The sequence below is a fragment of the Pteropus alecto genome, unplaced genomic scaffold (assembly GCF_000325575.1).
Source record: "Pteropus alecto unplaced genomic scaffold, ASM32557v1 scaffold98, whole genome shotgun sequence".
Classification (NCBI taxonomy): domain Eukaryota; kingdom Metazoa; phylum Chordata; class Mammalia; order Chiroptera; family Pteropodidae; genus Pteropus; species Pteropus alecto.
In genome coordinates this window covers 15,346,138-15,357,880 of record NW_006443570.1, presented here as the reverse complement: position 1 = coordinate 15,357,880, position 11,743 = coordinate 15,346,138, and the positions used below count along the sequence as shown (strand labels likewise).

General features: G+C 38.7%; 1 protein-coding gene across 3 annotated transcripts in view; it reads left to right on the top strand.

The window, feature by feature from the left end:
• AP2B1 (adaptor related protein complex 2 subunit beta 1) overlaps positions 1 to 11,495 on the top strand; it is a 105,925-nt gene extending 94,430 nt beyond the window's left edge. For all 3 annotated transcript variants that reach the window (XM_006924947.3, XM_006924945.3, XM_015599159.2), the window contains 3 exons: positions 5 to 91; positions 6,074 to 6,228; positions 11,034 to 11,495. In XM_006924947.3, the coding sequence (XP_006925009.1) occupies positions 5 to 91; positions 6,074 to 6,228; positions 11,034 to 11,108 (317 nt within the window). In that variant the 3' untranslated portion in view covers positions 11,109 to 11,495. The remainder of the gene's footprint in view (positions 1 to 4; positions 92 to 6,073; positions 6,229 to 11,033) is intronic.
• Positions 11,496 to 11,743: the final 248 nt, after the last annotated feature.

The window sequence follows — 11,743 nt, the reverse complement described above, 5'->3', positions numbered from 1 at the left end:
ACAGAACGCCAGGTCTTCCTTGCAACATGGAAGGATATTCCCAATGAAAATGAACTTCAGTTTCAGATTAAAGAATGTCATTTAAATGCTGGTGAGTAATGACTGCATTTCATTTTTATCTTAGTAAATCAAATTAGGTATTTGAAAATTATGTCTTTATTTACATCTACTTTGTTTATAGTGGGTATATGGTAGATATATTACTTTGCAAATTTCTCTTTAAAAGCTTGGGATGTTTTGATATAGGTGCTAGATAACTTACAAGCCAACAGATGTAAGAAACAAACTAGAATGATTCCATCTTCCCAATTTTTCAGTAGTTGAACATGTGTCAGTTGTGTTATTTGAACATCCTGTGAGCATCAGGTGATCGAAATGGCATTAGAAGATGTGTACTCTTCCCAAGAATTAAAAGAACTATTTTTCCTTTTATATCTGCCTTTGATATAGGAGGAAAGGTGACTCTTTCTGAGATCCTTATTTAGAATCTTGTATTTGTTATTAAACAAAAATACATCATAGTTGATTAAAGCCTAGTTGATAACCTTTTTCTTTCCTGCCCTGTGTCAGCTTTTATCATTAGACTAATCTCTTTAATCACCATTTTTAAAAGCTCCAAACCCTTTTGTAGTTGTTTTTATTACTATAACAGAAAATCAAAGAGGCAACTCAAGAGGAGAAACAATAGCACTGTCAGTCCCTAGGGCTTTGTTTCATTGAAGTGTTCTCAGGAGTGGAAGGGTCTCTAAGCTGTTCAGAGTCCTGCTTTTGTCCTAGTCCCCCTCCCTCTTTCCCCCTCCCTCCTCACTAGCGTGTTCTCTCTCTTTCTCTCTATTTCCCTTCTTCCCTCCTTCCCTCTCCTTTTTTCTCTCTCTCTTTCTCTCGTGCTTGCTTCATATCTCCTCTTTCTTCATTTATCCATCATTTCTTCCTCCATATGTTGGTGGTTCTCATAAGCGTCTTCCACATGCTGCCATCCCATTGTAGCTAGAGCATAGCACTGAGAAAGGCAGTGTGGCAATACAGAAAGGCAAAAAAACTCACTAGAGTTTTTCTTTCCAACTTTTTTTCCAGTTTTGGGGGCTCTCTTACGTATTCATCCTCTGTTCAGACAAATCTTTTCTTATAGGTCTTCTTCTGAGCCCTTGAAGAGATATTTGAGAAGATGTCTTTAATTTCCATTATAACTAGTTAGTTGATTCTCTTTAGGAATCCTACATATCTGCCTTCTTTCTAACGTATTCTTGGTGTGAGTTTCTCACCCCGATTATATATCTACTAAACTAGAGTTTTTGCTGTGTTTTCACAAAAAAATCATGACTCAAATTGAGTTTTTTGTGTCATATTCTAGGTAGATGACCATGTTATCTGTCTGTCTCTGAGGCTCACTGGTCAGTTACTACAAACCTCTTGATGAGTATGGGAGGTTGGACAGCTCTTCACAGTATAATAAGCTGTCCTTTAGGAAGCCGTTAGGTCCACAGTGGCTACTAATGGTGAGAGCCAGAGTAGATCCTGTTAAGAAAAGAGCCTCTGTACCCAGTTTGGAAAAGACCAGGCCCTTTGTTTTAAATCACCTTTGTAGTAGTTGGTCCTTTGGCAACATTTCATATATTATGCTCCTGAGGACACCTGTTTCTGTGGTCACTTAGTTGAAAAATACAGTGTATGATGTGCCTCTCTTAGAAGTTGCCATTGCACATGAGCACACTAAAAGCTGAAAAGTCTTATGTTGGAGAAAGCTGTTTAACTCAATGTTGACTGAATTTGTTTGGCATTTAAAATTACAAAATGCTTATTATTAATATCTTATGTGACACCAACATTCCTTGAAATGATCTGGGAAACACCAGCCTATAGAGACACAGAAAAAGATCAGAGTAATTGGAAATAAAAGATTTGGTTTCAGACATCCAGTATAAAAGAGACATGCTTTTGGGGGAGCGGGGGGAAGTTTGAATAACTGAGGGCTTTAGTTTGGCCTGCCAAAATAATAGGAAAGATTTCCCTGCTTCCAGATGGGAGATGTGAACCCCATTGCACGTTGGTGTACATTTGGGATCTTGCCAAAGAAGTGTCTAGTCTTTCTCCAGGTGAGGCTGTGTTCTCTGGTATAGCCTGGAACAGTTTCTCAGAGCAAATTCAGTTTTGATCAGTTGTGCCATGGCTTCATGCCAGTTCCTCCTTGCCTTGGGTGCTCTAAATACTAGCAAATGGGTTTTCCGGTAATACACTGCTCTATGGCAGTGCAGCACATGGAGCAGAAGGAGAAACAGCCACTTCGTTTTCTCTAGGAGCACAAGGTCATCATTTCCCCACACTTAATCACTGCTAATCTTGGAAGACTGCTTCCTGTAACTAATCCTTTCTAGCTTTTCCTCTGCCTCCACCAGTAGGTCTGGAGTGCCCTGGCCTTTACATTTTCTTCCAGTCTTGAAGGCTCTATTAACATGAATGTTTCCAGGTTTAGTGCCTTCTGATTCAACCCTGGGTCTAGCTGAGAGCTAAAAATACCATCCTTTCCAGCTGATCTACCCTAATCACAATAGCACCAACACTTTAAATAGCTTTTCTGTGTCAGAGTAGACATTTGACAGATGGAAGTAACTCTCTGACTGTGCGAAGGCACAGGCTTAAAAGACTTACTAACCTAGCATTGAGCTTTTACTTTTGCTTCTTCCATTTCTTTCTAGAGAAGAAAGAAGACATCCTCTTACCAAGCCTATAATTAATCAGATCTTAATAGAAAGGTGTATATGCTAGAGGTACTTGTGGCAACACTAGTTGTATAAATACTAGAAAATGTTAGACCAGAAAGGCACTAACATATGGGTCTCTCTGCTTCCTAGCACTGGTTATCTCTACTAGTGTCAAGAGGTCTGTATGAATCTGTTTTGCAGCTTACCATTATAGCTGTGTTTGGGGTTGGTACATATCTAAGACCACTATCTTAAGTGCACAAGAGTACTTGCATCTCCAGCCATATCCAGAAAGGAATATTTCTGTCGAGCAGTCTACAAACTTATTTTTTTGTTGTTTATTATGCTTTGAAAAGCTCAGAGACATGTTCATATATTCACTAGTTAGTCACTGTGGTAAGGGTCAAATATTTTTTTCTAGCATAAGGACTAGGTGAGGCTGAGTTCTGTTTCTTTGTTTTGTTGTAGTTTTCCCCATCCTCCGTAATATTTCATAAATGGAAATGCTTTGCCAGCCAGGACTTAAATATAGTTTGTTATAGGTTGCTCAAATGGCAAAAAGTGTTCTTTTCAGCAGTCATAGTGATTTTGAACTTGCTGATGAATACCATGACTGGGTCCCAAATGCAGATGCTCCCTTTCTCACTCTCTGAGTATTGTCACTTTTATTTCTGCTAGAAGAAATGTGATCATAGCTAAAGTAGGAAGATGAAGGAAGAAAGACCACATCCACACCTCCTAAGATTTTAGGCCCCAGACCGAAAGAGCCAAATTTGGGGAAGAAGACAGACAAACCCGAAGAAATCACATCTCGAAGCAAGTATAGTTGACCGTTGAACAGTGTGGGGGTTAGGGATGATGACCACTCTTGCAGTCAAAAATTCGCGAATAATTTAAGTCGGCTCTCCCCATACATAGATTCCCAGCTGCCAGTTGACCCTTGAACAATGCAGGTTTGAACCGTGTGGGTCAATTGAAAAATCCACATGTAAGTGGGCCTGCGCATTTCAAGCCTGTGTTATTCAAGGGTCAACTGCATAATCATATTTGACCATCTTTTTTTACTCTCTTTTGGGGCACATCTCTGTCTTAATGTTACCTTCTCATTCTCAAAGTCTCACAACTATAAGATTCCATCTTGTTTCTCAGGAGTTTCAGATATGTGAAAAAAGATAAAATAAAAACTAATATCTTGTCAAAAAATTTATCCCAGTCTGGCTGGGAAGCCTTTTTCCATCTGGCTTCCATTGCCATTCTTATCTAGTACAGTTAGTAGAGACTGATTATCCCGCCATCTATACATCTTCAAGCTCAAACCTAATGTCTAAGATTTATAAAAATTGACTCACATATACTTATGTTATGAACCCTCCCTTCATTCAGTATTCTGTAGGAATCATGATACAGCCATTCAGGAGCAGAGCCAGGTTCCTGGCCAGAATGCTTCCAAATGTATTAAAGTTACATCAGTTCAACTTACTTATTCTACTTGGCTATTTGCCACATTTTCAAATTTTGGAAGGGATGAGTGTGTATGTGTGTATGCTTCGGTTTTCTAGTCTGTCTTCCCTTACATAGGCAGTAAAATCATGAGTTGTTTGGGCCTTGCTATATGTATTGTCTAGAATGTGTTTGTGCCTATGCAACAGGGTGGCTTTTCAATAAAAGCTTCTGTTGTGTGTATTTTCCACTTCCTTGGAAACGAGCAAGAGCTTTGAAAGTTAGGAATGGCTTTACAACTTAAAGCAAGCCCCATGTGTTATAAAGACAGTCCTGTCAAAAGGTACTAGCCAAACTCCAGCTGGAGATATTACCTAGTAACCCAGTCTAAGCTGTAAGAGCTCTTCACTGTGAAAACCAGGGTGACAGAACTGCCCGACCCCTCAGAAGGTAATTAAAAAGTAATATTGAGGCTCCATCCTCCAACAGTGTTGCATATACTAGCCTAAGATACAATTTTTGGCACCTCTGCTTGGTGTTAGTGAAAACCTTCTTCGGAAATTAAAGGGGAAAAGTTAAGTAATAACTAAGATGGCACAAATGTTTAATGAATGGACTTTAGTGCTTCCTCCCCTGAGCTTTCACTAGTTTGAACATGGGAGAAAGGTATCAGGGCAAGAGCTACCTCCAAAATTAGCCCACAGCTAAGTAGACAGTTTTTAATGCCTGTGGCACTACGTACATATAGGCATCTCCAACACCTTGGTCATGCATTTCACAGGTGTTGATGGCATGTAGCCATTGTGTCCCAGATACCGTGGGAAGCACACTGATGAAAAACTCCAGAATCCCTGTACTCAGACTGCTTATTGTCTCGGAGAACAGAAAGACCGTCCATTGTGGCAGCCTTTTCCTCGAGTGCACAATAGGACAGATTTTTATATGGAAAGAATTTAGTCCCTGAAGTTGGCATGAGTAATTTGAATTCTCATCAGAAATGAACATAATAAACTCAACAAAGAGCATTGTCTGTTGTCTCTGTTCTTAAAGTTTCTCTCTGATGCTGCAATCTCTCTTATATTAGCAGTAAGAGAGCAAGGAGAGAGAAACAACTTATAATTCTAGAGCGTTATGTCTCTTTGATGCTGTAGTCGCAGGGAAGCCCCAGCCACTCACCTGTTCTTACCCTGGGTTGATGACTGTGAAGGCCACCACTATGACTAGCCACGGCAGCTGGGGTTACGGCCTTGTAGTAATCATCTTTGTGTAACTTCAGTCTTTCTCAAAGTCTTTGATTGAGACAGTTTGTTTCATTATTGATTTGCAACATGGTATTCCCTACAGTCTTAAGAAATAATTTGCCTGCTTTTTAAAAAAAAAATCGTAAATATCCAGGTTAATAAATTTGACTTACAAGATTTCTGCAACTCTGCTTTTTTCCGATCCTAGCAGTTGAGGCCAGAGTGGCTCACAGTGAAGTAGTAGCAACTCAGGAAGTGGTGTATGGATTTGATCATCAGTCTGTGGATCTCTGTGACTCTGGGACCAGTGTTCCAGAAGTCAGTACCAACATGGCAGTCACTGTGGTACACCCACACACCCATTTCTGTCTTTGTTCTCTTCAAAGCATTTTACCTTTCTAGCACCTAGTTTAAGATTACCAGCTCCTTTGACCTACTGTAATCTCCACAGGTTAATTCTTAACACTAATGCTTAGTTGCATCTTATTCTGTTTCTGTCCTGGAATGTGATAGGCAGATACTTCAAGAGCCACTCTCTCATCCTTTGCTGTTATGGAAGAAGAGCTTTCTGGAATGTATGTGTGTATGCACATGGAACGGTACTTGTCAAGGGACTTTAGCACACATGGTCTGTAGGGGTGTCATAAGAGAGTTAGCATGCATTTGTTTGATATTTTGAATCTGTGTTTCTAGACACTGTTTCCAGCAAGTTACAAAACAACAATGTTTATACTATTGCCAAGAGGAATGTGGAAGGGCAGGACATGCTGTACCAATCCCTGAAGCTCACTAATGGCATTTGGATCTTGGCTGAGCTACGTATCCAGCCAGGAAACCCCAATTACACGGTAAGACCTTTCTCAGAATGGGTGAGATGGGTTTGAGGAGGGAGGTAAGAGCTTTTTCATTTTTTCTTAGCACCCTGCAAAGACCTGGAGGAGGTGCTTCAGACCCCAGATGCCCAAAACAAGCAGTCAAATAAAGAGGTCCTTATTTGCCTCTTTGGAAGACCTCTCTGTGGTGTCTGCCCCATCCCATAGGCATGGTGCCTCTGGCAACAAGGAGTGCCTCAGACTCCCCCTGGTTAATATAGAGTTGCTTGCAAAACTTGGCAACTTTATCAGTATCGATTAATACTTATCTAGCCTGTCTGTGCATGTGGTACTATAACAGGCTGCTAAGAGGATTATTTACCTAGTTCATTTCAAGAAGGCCTTCTTTCCTGCTTTCCTGCTTTTTCATAAGGATATCAGAGTCATAGGCACATGAACCTTTTTAGTATTGTTTGTCCTGAAATGGTTGTTACTAAAGGTAAGGCAAAATGGGACATACTTTTAGCAGCCTGTAAAGGAACTTTAGTTTGGAAAACTTCCTTCAGTACTACAATAGACTGAAATTTAAATTCTGGCAGTATTTTTAGGACAGGAGCAAATTGCCTTTTTAAGCAACAAAGATTTTTACCCTAGGCCCTGGGCATTCATTTGCTATTGTAAAATGTGATCTCCTAGTAGGATGCTGCGTGTCATTTGTATTTTGTAAAGTAACAGAAAAACCACTGGGAATGGGGGACTATCTTATTCTTCCATTATGTTCGAGGTTTTTATAGGCTGTTTTGAAGGAGGGTACCAGAAAGTGACAGGAGAATAAGATTCAGTATTGAATAACTGAGGAAGCTGAGTAGTCAGTAGATTAAGGGAGCTTTTTAGCCATTTAGCTAAGAAAATTCTGTGAACCCATTCCTTAATTTTAACAGCCAAGTCTGTTTTCATTAGCATGCATACATCAAGGGAATAGTACCACTCAGAAATGAAAATTCTTGGCATTTTCCCCACTAGTTCCCTCCCTTGAAGTAAGCTAGACGAGCATGTGTGTGTGAGCTGCTGAGTCCTATCAAACTAGATTTTGCAAGCACTTGTGAGCTGGGAAGCTTCAAGCTTCCCCCATAAAATGTACACTCTTCCCACCCACTTCCCCTACCACCAGTCTAGTCTTTTTGGAAAGAAGCTGCCCTGTCATTTACCTTGAGTTCTCCAAGAAAGGAAAACCCCTCTGTGCTGTTCCTGGAGGGTCAGATTCTCACTGTAAAATCAAGATCTTGTAAAATAGCTCCACTTACTACTTTCCTAGAAATTTTTTTTTTGAGAGGGGGAGTCTTTTTTTTTTATCATCCTTATTTTTTTATTATATACAGTCTTCCACCTCAGCTAAGTTAAAAAAGCATGGTTATCCATAGTTTGTGGATAAGGAAACCAAGGTTAAGAATTATTAGTGATTTATTCAAAACCATGTTATTTGTTGGTAGGTAAGTTGTGCTTAGAATTCAGGTATCTCTTAATACTTCCTACCGTGTTATTTTCTATTCATTATAAAGATAATGAGAATTCTTAGAAGAACCTCTTGGTATCACTGTCTTAAACATAGTTTAAGTTAAAAATAAAAATTTAACTTTTTATTTTGAAATAATTTGACTCACAAAAAGTTCTTTAAATGGTAGAGTCCCATGTGTCTTCACCCAGTTTCTCTATTGATAACATCTTACATACCCATTGTGTATTTTCAAAGAGGAAATTGATATTGATAAAATGCTGTAGACTATAGACCTTACTTAGATTTCACCAGTTTTTACATTATTTTGTTGTTGTTGTTGTTGAGTGTTCAGTACCATGAAATCTTATCACATGTATGGATTTGTATAATTACCACCATAGTCAAGACACAGAACTATTCCATCATTGCAAAAATTTCCCTCTGGCTATCTTGTTATACTTAGACTCTCACCCCAGCCCTAACCCCTTGGCAACCACTGATATGGTCACCATTACTATAGTTATGTCATTTTGAGAGTGTTATATAAGTTAAATTTATACAGCATGTAACATTTTGAGATTATTTTTTTCTAACTACTATTGACATCCAGGTATCGATAGTTTATTTTCTCAACCAAGTAGTTGCTGCATGTATCGATAGTTTATTTTCTCAACCAAGTAGTAATCCACAATATGGATGTACAGTAGTTTATCCATTCATTCATGGAAGGACATTTTCTCCCCTATATATTTTAAAAATTTTTTATTTTGAGATAATTGTAGATTTGCATGCAGTTGTAACAGCCCCGTGAGATCCCGTTCTCATGGTGTCCTCTTACAGCCACAGCCACCTCCCTCCCCTATATTTGTAAATGGTAAATTTCTTTATATTTCTTTGCCCTCTTTCCTATTTTCCATCCATCTAGTAACTAGGTTCCTACTGCCCACAAAACCATTTACATTTTCCATCAGTCTGACACAGGCCTAATCCATTCCCCTAAATTGTGCTCCAGATGTCACAGTCACTCAGATCCATTTCTTTTCCTCCATCACCCTAAACACCCATTATACTGTTGATCTGATTTCAGCTAGGTATTAAGGAGGAAAGAAATCTGATTGAGCTAGTACTAATGCATAAGGACTGATGGTCCCTTAGTCACCTAAAAGAGAATGATAAATTACTCCCCCCTCCTTAACTGTATTTCGTGAAGAAGGTATATTTATCTATAAAGATGAGGCTATATCTAATTAGCTGCATCTCACCTGGAAAGGTAACTTGTCCCAGGTGAAGAAATGTGTGTTCTAGACTATAAACCAGACATGAATGTGTAAGTCCTTGGCTTACTTAGGCAAGAGAGGTGACTCTTGTTCCCTTGGTGGGTCTGTTTACGGGTGGTATTCCTGAAGGGCTGATATTAAAGATATGTCACATAAGCAGGCTAGCATTTCAAATGTTAAAATGCTGGTAAGGCCTCTTTTCCCTTAAGAATCGTACAAAATAAGACCCAGAGCCCTAGCTTATGTTTTATAAATCAGATTATTTAGCTTCTTTGTTATGTATGTTTCATTTTTACTTCAGGATTTAGCAAAAAAATATTTTTTAATAATTCATTCTAGCTTATCTTAGCTGCACTAGTTTGGAAAGTAAGGAATGGATTTAAAGCTAAGCCTGACCCTTTGTTAAAGACTGGGATAGCTTGGAGGATTGGCAGGGGTTGGGGAATGGAGGGTGATGTAAGAGTCCAAAAAGAGTCTTCCTCCTTTTCTCTCAGAGTCCAAGCTTGGTCAGTCCCATGACCTCCCCACACCCCTACCTGCTTAGTTCCAACCTTTGCAATTTGGACTTCTGTCGAAGAAGGCAGCATTTCCTTACCAATCATGAACAAAAAATGAACCTCCAACTGGTAGAACTTCGAGTATTGTTACAAAGATGTGAAAAAATACTGGACAGTATTTTGGGAGAGAAAAAGTACCCTTTCATATACCTCTTCAGTCTGGGAGTTAGTTCCTTTAGGCTGTTCTTACTCTTTTGAGCTTTCTCTTCTTTTCTGATCCCACATGTTGTTCCACGAGAATTTTCCACAGCATCAACAGTGGAGAGGCTCTGGATGAAGTGGTACAGAATCACCTCTATAGGGGCTTTAAAAATCAGGGAATGCCTATAGCTGCAACTTTGACCAAAGTATGGAGCTGTTTTCTATGCATATTTATATTCTTAAATTAGTTGTTATTTACATTTATCAGAATTGTCTTCCTGATTAATGTTAAGGAGCAATTTTGGAAATGCCTTAGAGACCTAATGTTAAAGCTATAAATAGAGCCTGTTTGATGTTCTTCTGTTTGATTTCTGGGGGGTTTCTTTGCATTTTAAAATTTTCATTTTAAGTTTTAAGGATGTGAGCATTTTTTCAAGAAGTTCAAGGTTAACCAATATCTTCACATTTTTTCCAAAAATAGTCTCACCTCTGTGTTGTTAACTCATCCTCTAGTTCTTTAGAGTCTCTAATAAAAAGTAATCTAAAACCTCATGGTAACATATCATTAAAGACAGCTTTTATTGATCTGCCTTAATAAATAAGGGCAATGGGTCAGTAATACAGAAAGCAAATACAAAATTTTCTAGTTCTAAATGTAATTTGAATGCTTCCACTCTTTTACATTATTAATAATATTTTGCCTAGTCTAATACAATTAAGGATTCCAAATCTGGGTTTAAATTTTGTGCTTATTGACCTACTAAGTGAAAATATGTGTTCAACATTAAAATCTTTTTAATAATTTGATTTGGTAATTGTTAGGCTAGAAGAAGAGGGGGTGATAGAGAAGTACAGTGCTTATCAGAAGTATGTGATATCCCCATCTAAAGAGGAAGAAAATAGAAGATGAAGCTGATGGCATGAATTGCTGTCCAATTATACTAAGTAAATGTCTTTTTGTGTTAATGCTTGTTTTCCCTCCATGACTGTATATGCTTTTCTCAATATACAAAAAGGCACTACCTTGGACTTGCCTAGCTTATAGTTTTATTTTACTTGATGGTACATCTTCTTGAATTGGGACGGAGAAATAGAGGCAGACAGCTGAAATGACCACCAACAAGTTAAGGGTTTAGCCCTTCCACTTTCATTTGGGAATAATCTCTACAACTCTTAGCAAAGCAGTGGAGCACCTGTTTTACAGTCAGAGACTTTGATGGTTTTAGTATGGATTATTTCCTGACCTTATAGACCCACATAGAATGTAGATGGAAACACAGCACAACTTGACATTGATTAAATTGAAATTCTAAAACCCACAGTACATAATGCTAGTCTCCATGATAATCTTTCTTCTTTTTGTCCCAACAGCTGTCGCTGAAATGTAGAGCTCCTGAAGTCTCGCAGTATATCTATCAGGTCTATGACAGCATTTTGAAAAACTAATAGACTGGTCCAGTGCCCTCTGGCCACCTTGTGATCGGTGCAAGCCAAGAACTCTTAACTGGAAGAAATTGTATTGCCGTGTAGAATCTGAACCTAAATATACTGAGGCCACCCACCAAGGTAGTGATTAGTATAACCTGTGCTAACATTAAGGCACAACCTGTTGGATAGTTTTAGCTTCCTGTGAACGTTTGTAACCACTGCTTTAATCACTTCCCACCTCTTGCCACCTGCTGCTGCTATCTGTCCTTACTTGTGGGCTTCTCCATACTGTGCCAGTGGCTGGCATTTTTGAGTGTAGTTTGATATTTTGTAATTGAGAGCTCATTTCAAAGCAGAAAAAGACAAAAAATATTAAAGCAAGGAAAAGTGTCACTGAAACATAAACTGCACTTTATTGTTTTATATTTTTGTACATATGAGAAATTGAGGGAACAGTGTAACCGCTAGAAAGTGTTAAAACCACTGACCATCGCTAACTGCACAGCCTTGGAGGAAGAGACACAGTTGCTTGCCCACCTTGTCAAGGGTTTTCCTATGTGTGGAAACCTTGTCCCTACTCATAGGAATTTTCACTTTTTTTTTTTCCCCTCCAAACTCCTTTGCCTTGTGATTTCCCTTGCCCCATATTATCA